The sequence below is a fragment of the Hydra viridissima genome, unplaced genomic scaffold (assembly GCF_058129835.1).
Source record: "Hydra viridissima isolate aposymbiotic clone 2 unplaced genomic scaffold, HvirCarnegie_v1 scaffold_4, whole genome shotgun sequence".
NCBI lineage: Eukaryota > Metazoa > Cnidaria > Hydrozoa > Anthoathecata > Hydridae > Hydra > Hydra viridissima.
The window spans coordinates 1,296,786-1,317,477 of record NW_028324303.1 but is presented as its reverse complement, the minus strand read 5'-3'; the positions used below and the strand labels follow the sequence as shown (position 1 = coordinate 1,317,477).

The 20,692-nt window shown below is 28.2% G+C and overlaps 1 protein-coding gene across 11 annotated transcripts; it reads left to right on the top strand.

The window, feature by feature from the left end:
• The first annotated feature begins 8,278 nt into the window (after nucleotides 1-8,278).
• Nucleotides 8,279-16,346, top strand: LOC145182558 (protein Smaug homolog 1-like). Of its 11 annotated transcripts, none has more exons than XM_090085295.1 (12): nucleotides 8,367-8,496; nucleotides 9,295-9,372; nucleotides 11,073-11,159; nucleotides 12,185-12,434; nucleotides 12,598-13,119; nucleotides 13,290-13,472; nucleotides 13,755-13,951; nucleotides 14,138-14,541; nucleotides 14,622-14,790; nucleotides 14,976-15,048; nucleotides 15,801-15,875; nucleotides 16,013-16,346. In XM_090085295.1, the coding sequence occupies exons 3-12, from the start codon at nucleotides 11,115-11,117 to the stop codon at nucleotides 16,042-16,044; spliced, it is 1,950 nt and encodes a 649-aa protein (XP_089941421.1). In that variant the 5' UTR covers nucleotides 8,367-8,496; nucleotides 9,295-9,372; nucleotides 11,073-11,114; the 3' UTR covers nucleotides 16,045-16,346. The 11 variants fall into 11 exon arrangements, with proteins under 11 accessions (XP_089941426.1, XP_089941424.1, XP_089941421.1 ...); XM_090085296.1 differs by lacking the exon at nucleotides 8,367-8,496 and adding an exon at nucleotides 8,603-8,623; XM_090085300.1 differs by lacking the exon at nucleotides 11,073-11,159 and having other exon boundaries at nucleotides 8,279-8,496.
• Nucleotides 16,347-20,692: the final 4,346 nt, after the last annotated feature.

The following is a 20,692-nucleotide window of genomic DNA, read 5'->3' as shown; positions in this document are numbered from 1 at the left end:
TTTTTGCTTTATCATTTATTTATGTGAAGAGTGGACGAGTCATCTTGTGGGTATCTTTTCCGATCGTTATTTTTAACTTTTCTTATTGTCGCTTTATCATTTACGAGTCTTCGCCTTTACGTCTTTTCTCAGTTGTATTTAACTTTTCTTCTAACGCTTTATCACTTATTTATGTGAAGAGTTGGTGAATCATCTTGTGCATATTTTTTATCGATCGTCGTTTTTACTTTAGTTCTCCCTCCTCACAATACTAAGCTGTCATTACTGATTGTTACCTCCGTAAAGCTATAGCTATATATTACTTTTTATTTAACTCAACGCTTTTAATGCTTATTTATTCCAACGTACAAAGAACCAATCAAATTTTTATCTTCTTGGAGATACCAACAAATAAGTACTGTCATCGAGTAGCATAATTGTTTTGATGCTTTTTATAATCTTAGAGATATCAACAAATAAGTTGTAGAGTAACATACTTGTTGTGATGCTTTTATCTTTTTTAAATCAATTTGCATTGAACGAGCCTGAAAATGCATCTGAAGCAATATTTTCATAATTCCCTTCAATTAAAAGTCGCATGCAACTAAACGCAAAAATGTTGAAAACTAAACGTTTAAATTCGCCGACTCAATTTTCTCTAAACCTTGTTTAGTGGGGTTAAAATAAATAAAGCACTTGGGTCACGTGCTTTTTGTTTGGAGAAACACGGATGCCAATCCCTGGAGACAACTTATTAAACGCATAAAGATAGTCCGCTTGATTAAAAGCGAGCATATCTTTATGGATAATATACAGCACTACAAATATACATAAGTCCTGATTAAGCTTGATATTGTGTTCAGTTTTGTTATTTATTGCAAATAATAGATCAATTATTATTTCATTAGCTTAATCTTGAGAGAGATAAAAATACTTGGCCTAGTAATTTTAGGCTATTTATTTCATAAAAAGATTAACTGAGGGAGGTAACATAAACACGCATTTTTTCTAAATGAAATTAAACCGAGTTTTATACTTATTAAGCATCGATCCTTATTTTTTTGGTTTTTATCGAATAACAACAAATAATAACCAATTTCTATATATGTGAAGATAAATCAGACTTTCTAAAATTTATTAGAAGATTAAAATCTAAAACAGAAAAGCTGTTGAAGGAACAAGTCTATTTTCATGCACAACTTTGTTTTTTTTTTTATCGAGTAAAAATAAGATGATTTTAAACGAGTAGCATTTCTGCGCATGTGTCTTGAAAAGTTTAAACAAAATAACATAAGGTATGTGAGGTACCGCTGTATTTTCTAAAATGATTTATTGTCTTAACATAAATTATTTTCCATTTGATTTATCGTTCGTACTTTATTCGTAACTATTCGTTAAAAGCCGAAAAACGTAACGCTGATGTTTATTTGTGATGTACCGGATGTGGTGGTTTTTTAGAAGTTATTGTCCGACCGGATATTAAATTTGATAAACCATATCCGGTACATCACCAGTCTTTTCATTCTCTTTAACTTACTTTTGTCTCATTTTAATTGTAATAACTGAAGGTCTTAGTGATTAAAGTATATAAATCACATTTTTGTCATAACGAAGCTCAGGAGTTTTTATACTTGTCCTGTTTTTTTTTATCTACTAAATAACAATGAATAGGCACCGCCGATTCGATTCGTAAAATCCGCAAAAAGCCAATCCGACTTATTTTGCGGATTAAAACAGTCAGTTCGTAAAAATTTTTCGGATTAACAATCCGAAAACTAATTTACGAACCACTAGCGAATTTTTTTTTTGCGGATTCTCTTTGCTGTTCGGATTATTAATCCGAAAAACTTTTACGAATCAATTTAACTTTAATTCACTTAGCGAATTATACGAATCGCGTTCCGTTCGCGTCACCATTAAATGGTGTGGTTCAAAAAAATTACATTTTTATTATATGCGCGTCCTATAAATAGTGGATTTCTTTTTTATTTTCAATCAGTCCTATTTGGAAATCTTAACCTACAACAATTCGTTCAACAGATCAAGTCTACTATTCTTTACTTACATTTATTACGGTAAGCCATTATTATCTTATTTTGATTTAAAAGTTAAGAATATTTCAAGCTAAATTTTTGCGTTTTTTTTTTTTTTTTTTTGTGGATCAAATTCCTTTGCGAATTATTTCGCTTTGCGGATTGCTTCAATTAGTGGATTGGTCCTATAAAATTTATATTGTTATGTTTTTTCTACTTAAATATTAGTAGAAATAAAAATAGAGATAAAAACTAGTTTGAAAAGTTGTTACGTTCATTTCAACAATTAAGGCAAATAACCTTTAAATAATTAGTTCTTTTATTGAAAGCTTTATGCATGCCTCAAAAGTATCATTTTTTATTAAGACAAATATAAAGGAAAAACTCAATCTGATTTATTCCATTTTTATGTTATTTCATTTTTTTCTTCTTTTCAGATGCCTAAGCTATCTAATATTTGAGAATTCTTCAACAAGGTGGAGGAAAACAAGGCAAAATATAAGGCCTGTGTCAAGCCAAAAACCGAGGTGTCATTAGAGCTTGCTCACTAATTCAATAAAGATCTAAACAAAAGATTCGAAGGGGAGTTGATGAATATTGAATTCTCTATTGCTCATTTTTTAAATCCTAACAGGAAGAGCATGTGCTTTGTGGATGAGGGGGGAAAATTTGAAGTAGTCAAAACTGCAGGAAAGAAAGCTATGGAAGAACTGTCAAGAAAAGAAATTTTGGCCAGCCAAAGCACTCCTTCCCCTTCAATGTTGGATGATGAAGATGATGACGACTTTGATTTCACTGAACAACTGAGGAAGAAAGTGTTTGGTGCAGGTTACATTAATCCTGGAGGTGAAACAAGCACCAAGAAAGCCATTTCTGCTGAAATTGAGGGGTATTTGAATTCAAAACCAGTTCTAGCAAATACAAATGTACTGGAATTCTGGAAACAAAACCAGTATATTTACCCAATAATGTCAAGGCTGGCCAGAAAAAATCTCTGTATACCTGTTGCATCATCAACATCTGAAAGAGTTTTCTCAACAGCAGGGAATATATACAGCTCTAGAAGAACCAATCTTTCAATCTCAAAGGTTGAGATGTTGGTATATATGAAAGAAAACACTAAGCAACTCAGTAAAATTCAAGACATTGTGTGGCCAGGAAATGAATTTGGAAAATGATTAACTTTCAGTGTGATTTTGACTTTTTTTTATTTCTTAACAAGGAAATCATTTCGTTTCATTGTATATTTGAATATTATAAATAAATAAAAATGAATCTTATTTCAAAAAGATTTTTTATTCTGAACCCGTATAAATCCGTAAAAATAATTTCGGTTCGGATTCCAATTCGAAAAAAGTTTTTCGAATTGCAATCCGATCCGAAAGTATCGAATCGGATTGCAATCCGAAAAAAAAATCCGAAAAATTTTTAACGAATTTTTTTCCGATAAATTATTTTCGGATCAAATCAATCCGTAAGTAATTTGAACCGTTTAGCATAGTTAATTCGGTGCACAATCCGCAAACCGATAAACAGTAACAAATCGGCGGTCTCTAACAATGAATATGTAAAAAAACAAAATACCTTTATAAATTTCTTTTTTTTTTTCTTTTTTTTTTTCAAACTTTTATTAAATTTCACAACTTCTGCGGGTTAAAAGTGCTTTAATACTGCATTTTCTTAAAATGATCACTTTCTGACTTAAATTTTAACTTTGAACTCCCTGCAGCTTCGATAACCAAAGCCAGTTTTTAGTATTAAAACTGCGTGAAATTAAGTCAAATAAGAGATATCATAAAAGTATCCAATTGTGATCCCACAATCTTTACTACAGGTTTCAAGCGGTTTCCATAATGAAAATTTTTTTTTAAAGAAGCCCAAGTCAATGATAAGCTATAAAATTAACATGTAAAATACAAAATAATCTAATAAGATAAAACTTAAAAGTTTAAACTAAACTCGATTCATCGCAAATGCAACCCGCAACTCTTACACAAAAATGTTTTGAAAGAGGGAGTCAAACTAATTCATAAAATAAATGAAGTAATTATCAAATACGTCTGCTTTAGGATACTTCAAAGTAAATTTGACTGGTCAATTTTTTGTACTTAACACCTGGATAATTATGTAGTTACGAATTTAAAGTTTTGATGATAATTATGCCGAAAAGTGCTGTAGCGTTTTTGAACTGCTGTTTATTGCAAAAATAAGCAAAATTTTTTTCTGGGATTAAAAAAGTTGCAGCGTTTTTTTACTATAATTACGTCATATCTGTAAAGGTTGTGAAACCATTCAATGAATTAGTATAACGCCTTAATTTAGATTACGAGATTTCTTTTTTAGCCAGCGTTTGTTTTGTGCTAAATAAACCTAGGTTTCTGTTTCGTATTTAGTGTAGTATTTTAACAAAGTGACGAATTTGTACTAAGATGCGTCACTTTTTTTATACGCAAATAGGAGAGGGCGATGAAATGAATTCTTTGTCTAATTAAATCTTTAAAACGGTTTTTTTTTATGAGAAACTTAGTTAAGCTAATTAATATCGCGGGAATCAAAATAAATGAAAGTTTATATTTTCATTTAACTAACTTAAATAAAATTTAAGACAACCCGTATTTTTATATATAAATATATATAGTAATAATAATAAACTATATATATATAAATATATATATAAGGACAAACAAAGATAAGAGTCAGAGTCTAATTTATAAACATTTAGAAAATATCTTGAATAGCTTGAAGTTTGTTAATCCTTTTTGGTTGGAATGACAAAAGTTATAATGGAATCCTCTGTAAAGGACACATTTCTTACGCAGAATACCTTAAATACCTTTGAATGAATTGAGTCAATTTGATCATAAAGTCATTCGTCGAACTGAACCCAATCAAATATTTGTTGCTGTTATCGCAATCTTTTAATCGCGATCTTTAATCCTGTTATCTCAATCCTTTAAAACGCGAAAAATCAGAAAAATGTTCCTCTTTTTTTTTCTTTTTTTTTTTTTTCAAAAAAAAAACTGCAGGAAAAGAATATTTTAAAATCTATTTATGAAGTTCTTTAATCTAATAACTGGCAAATAAGATATACAATTACTGTTTCAAACACTATGACGATGAACCATTTTGATGCATAAGAATTTTTCCGTCAACTGTCAATTTTTGACGTCCCATCATTGGTTTTATAGCAAATTTGACGACATATTTATATAGTTGTAATTCACAGTTACAAACTTAAAATATCATTTGAATAAATGTTTTTTACGTTCAAAACAACATTTTTATAAACAATATCCTTAAAAATGTTTCGATTGAAAAAAATTATACTCAAACATAAAATTGCGCAAATAAAAGCTGATGAAGAAGTTTGGTCAGAAATTCGAAATATTTTCTTCAAAACATCGAGTTCAATCGAGGCGCAAGTCAGATATAAAATATTAAATATTAAAGCAGTTAAACACGGAAAGGTTCTGTGATGATAGGGTGCTAAATGACAGCTTAAAAAGTGCAATATATGGCAGGTATACTACGCAGCCAGGCATAAAATATTTTATAACAACTTTTAAACATAGAGAAGGTTCTGTGATGATATGGTGCTGTATGCAGCTTCTGATCTTGGAAAACTAGTTTTAATAGTCTATAAAAACATCCTTGAATAAAATCTTCTCTCAATTACTTAATAATTGAGTATTGAATCCTATCCTAAGCGCACTGCACGAAAGTGTAAAACAAAGGTTGTCGGAAAACTTCAGAGACATTCTTAAATGGCTCTATTTCCAGCTTTTAAAAAAAAGAAAAAAATGAATGACAAGATTTTTTAATAAAAGAAAAAAAAGCCAAAAAAGAGAAAAACAAAAAATTTTACCGGTGGCCGAGATATTTTTCACACACTGTATATTTAAGGTTTAGTTATATTAGTAAATGTTAGAATATAGAAAGACTAAGACAGCTTATATAATCTTAATGTTATCTTTAGGCATATTGTTTTCAATACGTTAAAACATTTTAAAATCATGCGCAAAAACTCTTTGACAAGATATTAAACAAAACCAAATAAAAAAGAAAAGTAATGAATTTAAATGCAGCAGTTAAAAAATTCAAATTATATAAATAAACAAACTTGTTTAAGGAAAAGCTTTTTCTATTGTGAAGTTCGCATATAAAACTATTTCGTTCGCATATAAAACTAAGTCCGTTTTATCCGCTGCAACGATCTTACAGTTTCAGGCTAGAGTAGCCTGTTGCATTGCATTTTTGGTTTCTGCCACGAGAAACCAAAAGCGATTTGTTGTCTTTGTCAAGATTTGAAATAATCGTAAATTTCTAAGAGTTTATTTGCTTTGTTTGTTTTCCACTTTCTTAAAAAAAAAATCTGTTCAATTTGCATTTTAAATTAATTAAACATCTGCAATTCGATTGGCAATACATTTTAAAAAAATCTAAATTTTCTTTGACTATTAGATTCTATTTCTGAGTGGGAAGTATGAAGGTTCATTAAACGACTAAAGTTTAAGAATGTGCGTTACTTTAACTCTGAGATCGTTCTTCATTTTGAGTCATGACGTATCTATTTTGTTCTTTTTTGATTTGCTTATCGCCTAAAGTGATTTTCGACTCTAAGTGATTGTCGCCTCTAAAGTTATTCCCTTAAAAAAAGAACGAGTGGGATCTCGCTTATAATAAGACTTTGTATTTTTTTTTTTTTTTAAAAAACTATCCGGTTGATAATATGGTTGATTCTGTTATAGAATAAACTAGTAAATATCATAATATACGTTACTAAGACAACCGAGAAGTATTCTGCGATTTTCCCCCTTTTTATTTTTGTAACTGCGTTGCTTTGTTAATTAAAACAATAAATCCGTTTCTAGCTTCTGCTGAAAATCAGGGTGTTAAAGTCCTTTTGTGTGTTACACTCAACTTTTATAATATCCAACCAGTGATTAACAATGCCTCTCAAAAATCATTTATCAATTGTTTATTAAAACTAAACGGTTGTTTTAAATTCTTATTACTTCCTAATTTGGTTAAATTTGGGAGCATATAATTTTTTTAAGAATAAAAATTGAAATATGTGGCAGTCTTTCGGAAATACTGATAAATATTGTAGTTATTATAGTTCAAACTCAGGCTGCAGCTTGTTCCCTAACTTACAGAAGTAATACAATAGAAAAAACTTTCTATCGTATTCTTTGCTTATTATTTGTTCCATGTTAAAAACTCACTCACTAATGTGTTGTATCGGCTTGGTAACAATTGTAAAGGACTGAAACTTATTATGCTCCCGAGCATTTATAACTATTTTTTTACATATTTTATATTGTGTATACATTATTAATTGTTACATATCGCGCTTTAAGAAGAAAAATTGCGCGAAAGTAAGTCTTAAGATTAACACCTCAATTATCATTAATAAAATGGATTCAAAATATGTTAAAGTATATGAACCAAAGTAACCTTTGCTACAAAAAGATAGGTTAAAACACTGATGAGTGGTTTTAAATAAACCTCACAATGCAAAATCCTTTTTTCTTAGATGATCATGTTTTTGAATCAAAAACTCGCCTCTCAGAGTTCTGTCTCTAATATCCAACATTTATGGCCTTCTAGTAAAGCCATTAAATGATGCATCATTTACATCCAACTTTATTACCCTTTTGAATGCTTATCAGATTAGGAATAGAGGAAACTTTCCAATGTTAAAACGTGATCCAAGATACGGTTCGATTTTTAAATCCCCTAACGATTCGATTAAAAATATTTGAAATATTATTGCTAATATGTTTTTGCCTTTTATAAAATTACATGATGATGAGAATAAGGCTCGGAATTATAAATTTGAAAACGAGACTCAGATTTAAAGATTTCTATGAAAAAAAAATCTGCATTTAAAATTTACTGTATATACATTACAGCAGTTAATATTCTTATTTTGAACTGTCATCGACATATGACTAAATAAAAATAACTACTAACATCCGGTAATTTTTGCGAAGACAAGTTCCCAAGTTTATTTAAGTAAAATGTTTTATACTTTCTTTATGGAGGTAAATTAAATTCATGTAAGTTATTTTAAAAAGAACCGCTTACCCTAAAATTAAAATAAGTTTAAATAGTTTTAAAATATTAAGCGTGAACAAGCAGAAATATAAATATATTTTTTTAAAATAGAAAATCTCTCACACAGACTTTATGACAACTTTTTTAAGATTGTCGACAATAACCCCCTTACTTTCTAAATGAAGCACAAATAATCTTTTAAATTCAAACTTACGAATTTTTATTTTGCATATCACTCATTTTTTACATTTATTGCATATGTATTTATTATCCCGGGTTACATAATATTACATAACATGGTATATACATCGTTATAAGCATACATATGCCTAAGTATGCTTACATATATCAGTGATTATAGTAAAAGTGTAAATAACAACTACATACATTTTACTTCTTCGTCTGACTTCCATTATGTTTTCAGGTGAGTCATAGTGAAAGATCGAAAATCTTTAGTAAAAAAAAAGTTATAATTATGTATGATGTCGGTTTCTAAAATAAGATATTTGTCGTTAACAGTTTCTGAGTTGCGCCGAGAGCGCTGTGGCGAGGTATGACAATAAACCTGAGAATTAAACTTACACTGATCTATCTATGTGTGTGTAATATATATATATATATATATATATATATATATATATATATATATATATATATATATATATATATATATATATATATATATATATATATATATATATGTGTATATATATATATATATATATATATATATATATATATATATATATATATATATATATATATATATATATATAAAACTGTAGGTGAGAAATATTTGCTATATGTTAAATAATGATTTATATTTCTAAATGTTTGTTTATATAGCATAACGTGTGATATATTAATCGCCTATTATACATATATTATGCAACAGTGACCTGATTACAATTTTCATGAAGTTTTTATCATTAAATCTTAACGTTTGTGATTTACTGTTTGTATTTGTTGCATTTATATAATAAGTTTGTCATTTTTAATTTTATATATATATATATATATATATATATATATATATATAATCTTTATATATGTAAATTTAAAACTTGAAAGTGATAATATAAAAAAGTATGGGATTATTGAAATATGTATAGATTTTATGTTATTATCATGCATAAATACAAGTGTTGGTTTGCTTTGTTTTTTTTACAAAGAAGGAATTAGTTTAATTTTATGAATAAATATATCAAATTGTATTTTATAGATTAGAACAACGTTTTATACACTTTGGAATAAACTTAATGAATTTTACTGGATTACTTTGGGGCTTAAAAATATGCTGGTAAGTTTCTTTTTGTTAAATAGTTTATCATATGTATGAAAATGAATTAATTTTAACAAAGGTATATGAGTATTTACATTCATCTATTTCTCTTTCCCCGTGTTTCATTTCTTTAACTTAAGCTTTAATTATTGTTAAAATATTGATATAGTTTATCTAATTCTAATTTATAAAAATCTTTGATACCAAAATATTTTGGCGAAGATGATAATCATCAACTTATATAAAAAACTTAAAATTATCATCATCATAGCTTTTTCAAACTTGATGACAATAATCATATCAATGCTGATAGTGATGGCAATAAAAATGTTGAAGAGTGTGTTTGTAAATTTAATGTGTGAAACTTAACATTATAAATCATTAAATCATTATATATATATATATATATATATATATATATATATATATATATTATAATGTATAATTTATACTTTATATGTATGTATGTATGTATGTATGTATGTATGTATGTATGTATGTATGTATGTATGTATGTATGTATGTATGTATGTATGTATGTATGTATGTATGTATGTATGTATGTATGCATGCATGCATGCATCTATGTGTGTATGTATATATATGTGTGTGTATATATGTGTGTATATATATATATGTATGTGTATATATGTGTGTATTTGTGTGTTTATATAATATATATATAACTAATTTTTCTTATTGCTACTGTTACAATTAATTTATGTTTTATTATTACTTATATTTGTTTTTTAAAACTTTTTAATTTTTTTTAATTAGTTAGAAATATATGGATTTTAAGTATAATATGTATATAATTATACAAAAAAAAAATTATTCAGTCAAGAAATGTTTTTTTTAGAAAAGTTTTTTTAAGTTTTCAAAAGATTAAGTGTATATATATATATATATATATATATATATATATATATATATATATATATATATATATATATATATATATATATATATATATATACATATATGTTTACACATATATAAAGGTCTAACTTTTATGACATGATGAGTGGTATAAGCCATTATCTACCTACGCTTATTCTTAAAGAATGAATAAAAGATAAGCCCACTTTGTAGGTGTTTATATAAGCTTTTCTGCTTTATTTAAATATTTTTGTTTGTTTAAGGAATAATTAAACATGAAAGTCTATTTTGCTTTTTTTTATGGATAAAAAAACTTTTATTGGTGTTTTTTTGTTGTTGAATCATCAACATGAAGGTACAATATAATATTAGGAAAAGCTTAATTGCTTTTTTTTTTTGTGAATTTGAAATATGTTTGGAGTTTCAATCCTTCCTTTCTCTATGACTTTCCTTCTGATGTTGCTTTTGATTTTTTTTTAACCTAGAATATACTTCCCTTAGAAACTGTTTTTATTTTTCTTACCAAATATTCTTTAATTAGTTTATGTTGCCATAGATTTAGGAAGTAAGTTTGGTTTTTGTCTGCCCCCCCCTTTAAAATATCTGCTCTGTTGTGGTAATTACAATAAAGAGTTCCTGTCCATTATTTGAGATGGATATATTGTTCTGGTGTCAATTAAAGTAATGTTTTTACCAGATTAAACTTATTGTCCTATGCACTAAGCATGATGGGAATCTTTATCTACATGTATAAATAATTAGTTAGGTATGATTAAATATTTTTTCTGTTGTCATTGTCTTTGTGTGTTTCATAAAAAATCTCTTTAATATATTTAAAGATAACTCGATGTTGCTGTGTGTAAATAAAAAGTTTTTAATACATGATGGTCGCCAAGCATCAAACAAGAAAAATTCATTTTTACCTTGTAAGTTATGTTTGGAGTATACTTATATTTTAATTATAAAAATGTATCTTTAGTTATACATCCTTGTTTTTTTATATGTGCGTTTTATCTCCAATTAACATTTTAAAAGGCTTATTGTATTGAAAATAATTTTATATTGAATATATGTTGAGTAATTACACAGGTTTTATCTTTTGTCCTTTCAAAAAAAGTTTTTATTGTGTTTTAAGCATTGTATACAAAGATACAAGTAAAGTTTGTGTGATGTATGTTTGTTTATGTTCATGTACATATGTGTTTGTAATACAGTAGTAGTTTGTAATACAGTAGTAGTTACAATACTAATAAATAAGTAATAATAGTAATCAGAAAAATAGCAATAAGAACAATGATTTAAATGTGTAATAGATATTATGAATTAAAAATGATAAATTAGATTACTAAGCAATATAATATGCTCAGTTAAACTTCTTAATAAGAAAGGAGTAAATAAAATAATATTTTTTTCTTCTTTTTTTTTGCTGTTTGAAACTTTTTTTTAAGGGTTTTAGCTTTTTATTTATTACTATACTGATCATTGAGTTTCTCCTAAGAAAGTAATTTTTAATGTAGTATAACCTTACTAACACTTAAAAATTATGTTGCTTGGCCACTGGAACCACAATATAGTTAGCATATAATATCTGTGATGTGGTTTTCCTCAAAATGAGTTTTAATGATTTTCTTGGATTTCCAATTTTTTCAGATAAATTACTAGCATCAAAGATAAACTTCATTTATTGAAATTTCAAATATATATTTTTTGATCCAAAATTTTACTTAAAAAATTTTTAGTAAAATTTTGGTATTTTTCAAAGCACCATTTTAATAGTTTCTTTTGCATCATTTTTACCATTGTATGGTGCTTACAAACATTTGAAAGCTTTGAACCTTTTCTTTCATATTATTTTCCACCATATCAATCTAAACTCATCTTTTTTGATAATTAAATTTTTTTAAAATACAAAAAGGCAATTCATCAGTAAGAGAACATGGTTTGTTTTCAGCCCGAACGTTCACACAGCCTACACACGCGCAATGAAGTAATGAAACCTGCTCATATTTTCCGCGATCAAGTCAACACCGTTGCACAATGGTTTGATCAATGGAACGATATTGAACAAACTATTGCATGTTATTCATTGCTTAAAAGAATAGGACACACACAAGCAAGATTTTTATCTCTTGTTCTTGAGCATACATTTCGAGACAGTGCATATGAAGTGAATATTCTTGAAAGAGAGGCCAATGGAAAAGGTTATTTTTGAATGAAATCAAAACTTAACATGAACTTTTTTAGTATATATTATAAAAGAATGTTTCATTGGTTAATTTTTGATTATTTAATTGTAATGATTGAGTGTTTGATTGTTTAATTGTTTAACTTATTATTAAAGTGCTAAAAATTTATTTATAATAGAGTTTCTTAGAAGCCTATGTCATGAGAGAAAAGAAATAGCTGTACAACAACTGCTTCTTCATCTACCTCTATTGCATCCTGGCAATGATGAAGCAAGGCATGAGTACCTCAAATTACTTCCTAAAATTTTATCACATTCTCTTGAGTATTCAATTCATAAGGAAGAATGCAGGCAATTACTTTCTCTTGCTCTTGTTCACCCTGCCTTTGTTCCTGAAGAACGCAACTCTTTAACATGGTGGTTAGGTTTAATAGAGGAGAAAGGAGATGGTATGAATGAAACTCGTCGTCCTCCCCCTGGGTTTATATATCCTACTGTAAATATGCATGCTCCATTAACAGGTACAAAGTCCTGTCAAGTATGGGGAACTAATCATCATGCTCCTATTAAAAGTTCTCTTTCTCATAAACCATCCGGGCAGGCCACTAATGGTTGGAAAGGCCAGTCTCAACTTACTCATACAGACTCAGGCATTTGTACATCTTTTGACAACAACCCAAACAATGGATATAATGCTGCAGGTTTCTTTATATTAATTTCAAAATGTTATTTTTCTGTTTTTTTGTTGTGGTTGTTTTATTTTTTTTCAATTTTAAACCAATAACTTAAGTTTTCAAAATTTTTCAAAGTTTTTAAATTTTAAAAAATTTGTTTTATTGAAGTTATAGTTTCCTTTGATTGTGATTGGTAGGTGGTAACCAAGACTCTTTAGAAGATGTGTATCCAAGACCTAATAGATCAAAATCATTTCCTGTTGATCCCTCAAATATGCATATTTCCCTTTCACCACAATCATCATTGGATAGTGATGAAGAAGCCACTCTTAGAAAAGAAAATATTTTAGTAAACGAGAATGCACATCCGGGCATGAAAGGTTTTTTTTTTCTCTCTTTTTTTTTAATGTTTTCAAATGTATTTAATTTTTTTAATTCTTTCATATTATCATTCTAAGATATTTCAATGGTATTAAGTTCTTTATGTAATTCTATTTAGCATTTATATTTGAGTAAAAGTGAATTTTAAATGGCTTTGAGCATTTATTTTTATTTAACACTGATTTTGCTATATTTTGATGGTGATAAATGTTTTATTCATTTTTATACTTGTGTGAATTTTTTATTTAAAGGATATAATTTTTTAGTTATTTACAATTTAGATATTCCAATGTGGCTGAAGAGCCTGCGTTTACACAAATATGCTTATATATTTACTGATGTCACTTATGAAGAAATGATGTCTTTTAGTGATGACTATTTGGATAAGCAAGGTGTTACAAAAGGAGCTCGTAACAAAATTTTACTTTGTATTCAAAAGTTAAAAGATAGAAAGGAAACATTAGAGCAGTTGGAAAAGGTGATGATTTTTTTTGAAGCACTTTTATAGGCATCTTTTTTTTTGTAAATCTGCAATAAAAATCTTCATCAAGTTTTTTCTTTTTTTTTTTTTTTTTTTTTTTTAAAGTAAACTTATTTAGTTTTAATTCTTTTTCTACAAACATTAAAGTTCATAAGAATTAGTTCAGATTTGATCTTTTAATAGGAAGTTTTGCAGCTGGGTTGTCTGCCACATGTTTTAGCTGAGCTTAAAAGCATTCTAGTTACGCCAATTAAACCTCGCTATATTGAAAGTACTGAGGGTAATGAAGAAAATATAGAAAATAATTTTGATGATGATATTAAAAGTAGTAAAGATGATAATTCAGAAGATCTTCCTTCTGAGATAACTCGTGTCATGGGAAAAGCTTGCACACAGATTCTAGTTACTCAGCCTGATGAAGAGTGCTGTATTACTTATCTTGGTCTTTTGGAGAGGGTTTTGTCTCATGAGGCGTTTTCACAAACAGATAAACGAAGGTTTCAATCTTGGAAAGCTCAATGCCAAAAACTTGCCAGAGACTTTGCCACAAATCGAAAGCTAGCTGGAATTGAGAAAGGACCAAGAAAGTATGCAGTTTTTTAAATTTGGAATTGGATGCTATAGTTTATTCTTTTAAATTTTTATTTCATAAAAATTATTATTCCAGTTGGTATGACCCTATTGGTGGTGTGATTGTTCGTAGGCGATCAACAAATCGTTTGAACCCTTCCAAACCGGGCACTGGTACTGTAGTTTATTCATCTAGAGCTGGTCCTTTAGTTGCAAGTAACACACATAAAAAGTTAACTGTGGCAAACAGCTACCACCCTAATATGGTAATTTAATACATATCTATTTATTTTATTTGTGTAAAAAATGGTATCTTGTCACTGATAGGTGAGTACTTTTTTTTTGTCATTTTTTTGTCTGCATTTTGAGCTAAATGTAAAATATCATTAAGTTATTAATGGTATTTATAGTTATTTTTTATCATTTAAAATGATTTCAGAATTTGTTATAGATGAAAACCCACCAAACATTAAACAGAACAAAATCAGCTCCTATTCGCTCTTCTGATACATTGCATCCTTTAGGTTAGAAATTAATTAGTTTATAACTTTTTTTTTCCAAAATATTTTTTCTTTAATTATTGACATTAATAACCACCTCATATTTACTTTTTGTATCTGTTAAAAGTTTTGTGGCCCTCAAAATGTAAATGTAAAATAAATGTAAAATAAGCTCAGATATTACTTCAGCGATTTCATCACAATAAGCAAACATTTTGCAGGCAACTGACCTCCACGTGTCAACTTAACCTGTGTGAAAAGTGTGTTAAATGAAGTAATACTCATAACTTTGTTAAATTTAAGTTATGTAGTTTATTTGCTTATGGTTATCGGACTAAATTCATGATTTTATCGGAAATTACTGAGGATCTGTGATTTCTTTTGTGAAAATTAATGGTTTATATTAAAAACTGATTTCAATATGAGAAGTAGAAACGTGCAGGATACACCAGCTAAGTATGGTTTCACTAACATAAAAGCATGCTAACGAAGTAAGTTGTCCTGAACGAGAGGTCTGGAAGAAAGATGAAAGTTTTAACGATAAAAGAAAAGGATAAAAATATGAATTATTATTAGGAGTTTTTTTAAATCCTGTCTCAGAAAAGCCATGTTTTCATGGAAAGAAGGAAGTATCTGTTGATTTGATTAAATTAGTGTTACATAACAATGTCATTATTACCTAACAACCAATAATAATCTTGTTTTGTGCTAGTATTGTTTTCAGTAATCCAATCGATTTAGCGTTTTTCTGAATAATCTACTTATGATTCTTTTAGGGCAACAAGACATGGAAGACATAAATAAAAGTCTTGAAAGCCTAGGTCTAAGTATGACTAACCACGCACTGGAAGGTAAGTTCTAAAACGTTTCAATTTTACACCTTACCAACCGTTTATATTTTATTTTAATTTAAATGTAGATATTTACATAAAGTTGTTTCTTTTAGCTATTGTCATTTCCTTCTGTAAATAAATGCGTTTTTCTTCAGATGCGTCAGAGAAGTTAGATGAAGTATTTTGATTATCTTCGTGGTTTCTCTGCTTTGACAGAAACAATTACAGTTGTGTCATTTGTTGTCAGGAACGACAAATCCTGATCATGCCAGGCGCAGTGTCAGTGTATATTGAGAAGCATTTTCGTTAAAGATTTTTACGTTTACTAATTTTTAAAGCATCTTTGAGAGAGACATAAGTTTATTTGCCGAAACTATTTTATGAAAACTCCCAGTGGGAAAATGATATTGAATGAAATCCCCTTTGGGAATATCATAATAAATGAGGCTCCCAGTGGGAACCTCATAATAAACATTTTGTGTTTCAAAATCGTCGTTCTTTAACTTTCCTTTCAGAAATTTTTATTTTCAAACCTCCTGCTTGCTATAAAGAGGTTTGACCGCAAAAATAAGCGAAACAGCAGTTCCTGCTAAAACCTTTACTAAGCTATTGACTTCTTCAAAGCCTGTTTATTTCGATACCACCCCCTCCCCCCAAAACCTTTTTTTTGTTTGTTATCAAGACAATAAAATGGTTCAACAAGCAAAAGCAATTGTTAAATAGTTTTCAAGCGAATTTTCATTGAGCTAAGGAAGGTGACTATTTTTCTGCGAAAAAATCTTACCAAAAAGCGAAATAAAAATCTTAATTTTAATTTTTTTAAATTATTTGTTTTTTAACTGATTAAAATCGACGAATTGCTTGCACTCAATGTCTCTCGACAAGTAAATTACTTGGTCTCAATCTTTGTAAAGTAGCTGGTCTGCTTGAGATCTTTTCACAAGTCTTTTTGTCTTCTTTGTTCAGCTTGTAGATTTATTTTATCCTGCAAAACGGAGACTTAGGTTAAATGACGTAATATAATATCTTGGTATTCTTTTTTTAATCGGATGCCCCTAAAAAATATTTTAAGCTTTGATGATAAATTCCCAATGAGAGTTTATTTCTATTACGCCCTATCAAATCGAATCAAGTGTCTTCTGAACTCCAATCTCTCTCGAGTGATATTTTTCCTGATCAATTCTAAATGATCAGGAAAAAGATAACAGAGTATCAATTTTTATGTACTTCAGTGTTTACGAAGTTAAAATTTAATAAGTTTTATACACTTAAGATGCGAGTTTTAATGTTAATTACAAGCAATTTTATTTTATTACAAAACCATTTTTAGGTGAATCATTTGACATCTGTTAAAATTTAAAAACAAGTAACCAAAGCACTGAAGCTCTTTTCATGCATAGTTTAGTTAAAATGGTTTAGAGAAAAAAACTAAAATATGAAATTAATAACATAAAAACGAAATTGCAAATTCTGAGTTGATTCTCTTCTCTGTGTGTCGGTTATTAAATTGAGCAATAAGCGGCTGTGTCGTTGATCGCTTAGATCTACTATGAGATGCTTTGAACTTTATTTGTACAATATTATTTTTGCTGTTTCCTTCTTATTTAAGTTTATTTTATTTCTTTATTTTTTTGATGCTCTTCATTCTTTAATCAATAGTTAATTAAACATTTGAATAATTGATTTAATTATCATCGATTACATCATCGATCGGTTACAAAGCGATGAAGTATAAAGGCTGTTATATAACTTTATAACAACCTCAAAAACCAAAATTTCAAAAATGCATAATTTATGTAAACAACAAAATCAATTAAAAAAACACTTTGGTCGGACTTACTTTAATTTTTAAATCATTAAACAGGAAGAAACTAAGTTTGAAACTAATATTGCAGACCGCGTGTTTTCTAAATTCAGATTAGTCAAATTCAAATTTTTTTGCATATTTTTAGCATTTAATAGATTTTTCGCGACAAAAATTAAAACGCCCACAATGGGTAAAAATTATTAGGGAAATAAAGCTTAGAAAAGAGAGGGAGAGGGGGGGGGGGGGGGAAGAAACATTACAATGATTATTATGCTGTATATATAGTTAAAATCTAAGATTGTGCACATCTGGTGTAGCATTTAAAAAAGAGCATCATTTGGAGATACGTCCATTTGTTTCAAAATGTTTTAAATAGGTAAGGAAATAAAATATAAGTTGATATTTAAATTAATCAAAATCCTTCTAAGATAAAATTTTTACAAAGCCCAGCCAAGGATCATAACTTACTTTTGCGATATTAAATAATTTATAATCAAACCCAAACCCTTTTTTTTTTATTATTTACACAAACTTTGAGTCAAATTATTTATATACTGTAATTTTAATATCTGTATTTTAAACCTCTTTTATTTGGTTATTTTTAACAAATCTTGTTTTGTCCCAGGCGCTCATTTTTTATGTTTGTTCGCTTGTTTTAAAACAAACTGAGCTTTTCTATCATCTTTTAATTCCTCAACCTTGTAAACTACGTAGGTGTAGTGTCTCGACGCATTCCTCACGGATTAAAACTTTTAAACGATTAATATTCTGACGTTGCATTATATAAATGGTACTGGTATTTGAATTTATACCAAATACGCTCAGGATTGAACATGAGTATTTTGAACCTCCGATTTTAAGTCACAGTTCTTTTGTTAGATTTTGATGAAGCATTTAATGAAGTTCTAGGAAAAAAAGCCCCCTCTGTTAAAAAAAGCCCATTTGTTAAAAAATACTTACTTAAATAGAGCTTACTCCAAACTTCATGCTGTCAGGCTGACCTCTCTAAATGCTTTCTCTCTCTAAATTTAGACTCCCGCAGCCTTAAGTGCAAGGTAAGAGAGAATTTTAGATTTTTTTTAAAAGTAAAAATTACTAAAAGTTTTAGCTTTTATTTTTAAAGAAGTAAATACTTATGCTTTAAATAATTAAAAACGTATTTTAAAAGCAATTATTACTTACTAAAATTAGTAACTCATTTTCTCCCAACTTTTAAAATGGGAGATAGAACAAAATAATTCTAACCTCGCGATATGTAAACTCAACATTGTCAATTACAAACTACAACTTTGCCTGGGAAAAACATGTTGACGATGTGTTAAAACTGTCGTTAGATTCGGACTCGTTTCATTTAAATCAGCAAAAATCACCAAAGTAAAAAGGATGAAAAAAATGTTTATCTGCTAAAATATCTTTGCTTTAGTAAGCGAAATGTTAATAACCTGTAAAATAAAGTTATTTTTGGATCCAGCATTTTAATCTTAATCTTAGTGACAATTTAATCTTACTGATGCGATTTTTTACGACGGATTATATTCCAAGAATTAAAAGAATTTTTAATTTTAGTCAGTTTTTGATTGATAATAGTTTATGAAAAAATGGCAATGGTTTTAAAAAAAAACTTCAAAAATTTTAAACGTTTCGTGAAAGACTAACATCTGCAATCCAGCCATGGAATGAGTCTTTCATTTCCGGTAAAACAGATGATAATGAATGTGACCTGAATGTTCAGATTAGCAGGAGAGTACTTTTGCTTCAGATTAACAGGAGATTGTTTTTGCGTTGTAACTTTTTAACGTCTTGAGAGATTATTATCCCGTAAAGATAAAAGGATCCTTTTTGAACGTAAAAAAATTGTCGTCATTGTTGTGAAGAATCCTCAGCCATCCACATCAAAAACTCTGCAGCATTATGTTCTATAATAGAGACGGAGGAATATTTTCTCAGGAAGTTCAAAGAAGATGATGAAGTTCAAAGAAGATGATGAAGTTCAAAGAAGATGATGAAGGATTATGCAGTCAAAAAAACAATAAGTTTTGCATTTTTAAATTTAAATTAAAATTTCTTTCTAAAATAAAATTATGGTCATTGTTGAGCGGAATTCTCAGCTTTCCACATCAAAAACTCTGCAGTATTATGTTCTATATAAGAGTTGGAAGAATAGTTTAGACGACCGGTGTGATTAGTAAAACCAATTGATCAAGTCACCATGAATTTTTCAATTACTCTTTTCACAGCTTACGAAATTAAATCAATATTCCGACCATATTTTGTTAGAAATTTTCCAGCTGTTACCGCGTTTCAATAGGAGCAGAGCTAAGGTGAATCCTAAAGCAACTTTTCTTTTTTTTTTTTTTTTTTTTTTTTTTTGTTAAAATCCGTTATACAGAGTACCCGAGTTATACAGAGTATCCGTCTTATAGAGTACCTGAGGTTGTAACCAATTGGGTTATCGAGCAGTTAATAAATAAATAATCCCGAAGGCAAAATATTATCGAGTATCTATTTGAGTATTACTTTTTTCAATGTCCGACCACCCGTTCGGTACATGACATCGTGACCATTCGGCTCCATTGAAAGTAACGATGATAATCAATAACTAGATCATTACGGGAAAAAAAAACTAGAGTATTTGCAATGCTGTACGTTAGATTAATTCATAAAAGTCATATTTAAGTAAGCAGTGCTTTTTGGAGATACATTCTTTGTTTCTTGAATATTCAAAAGTACAAAAACACAAATCGAACCACAAGTAGCTACGGCGCACAAAGATAGATTAATGAACAAAAAAAAAGTTGGAAAATTAGAAAAAAGGAAAAAACATGGTGGATAAACTCAAATTTAAAGCAAAACTTAAAAACTGAAAAAATCTTGACAAACAATTTAATATATTGATTTCTAAAAAGTTTATTGTGATCTTAATAAAACTTAAAAAGCTTGCATCATAACAAGAATCACATAACAAATTTTATATCATTTTTTCCGCAAAAAAAACTTTTTCCACAAAAAAAACTTTTTCCACAAAAAA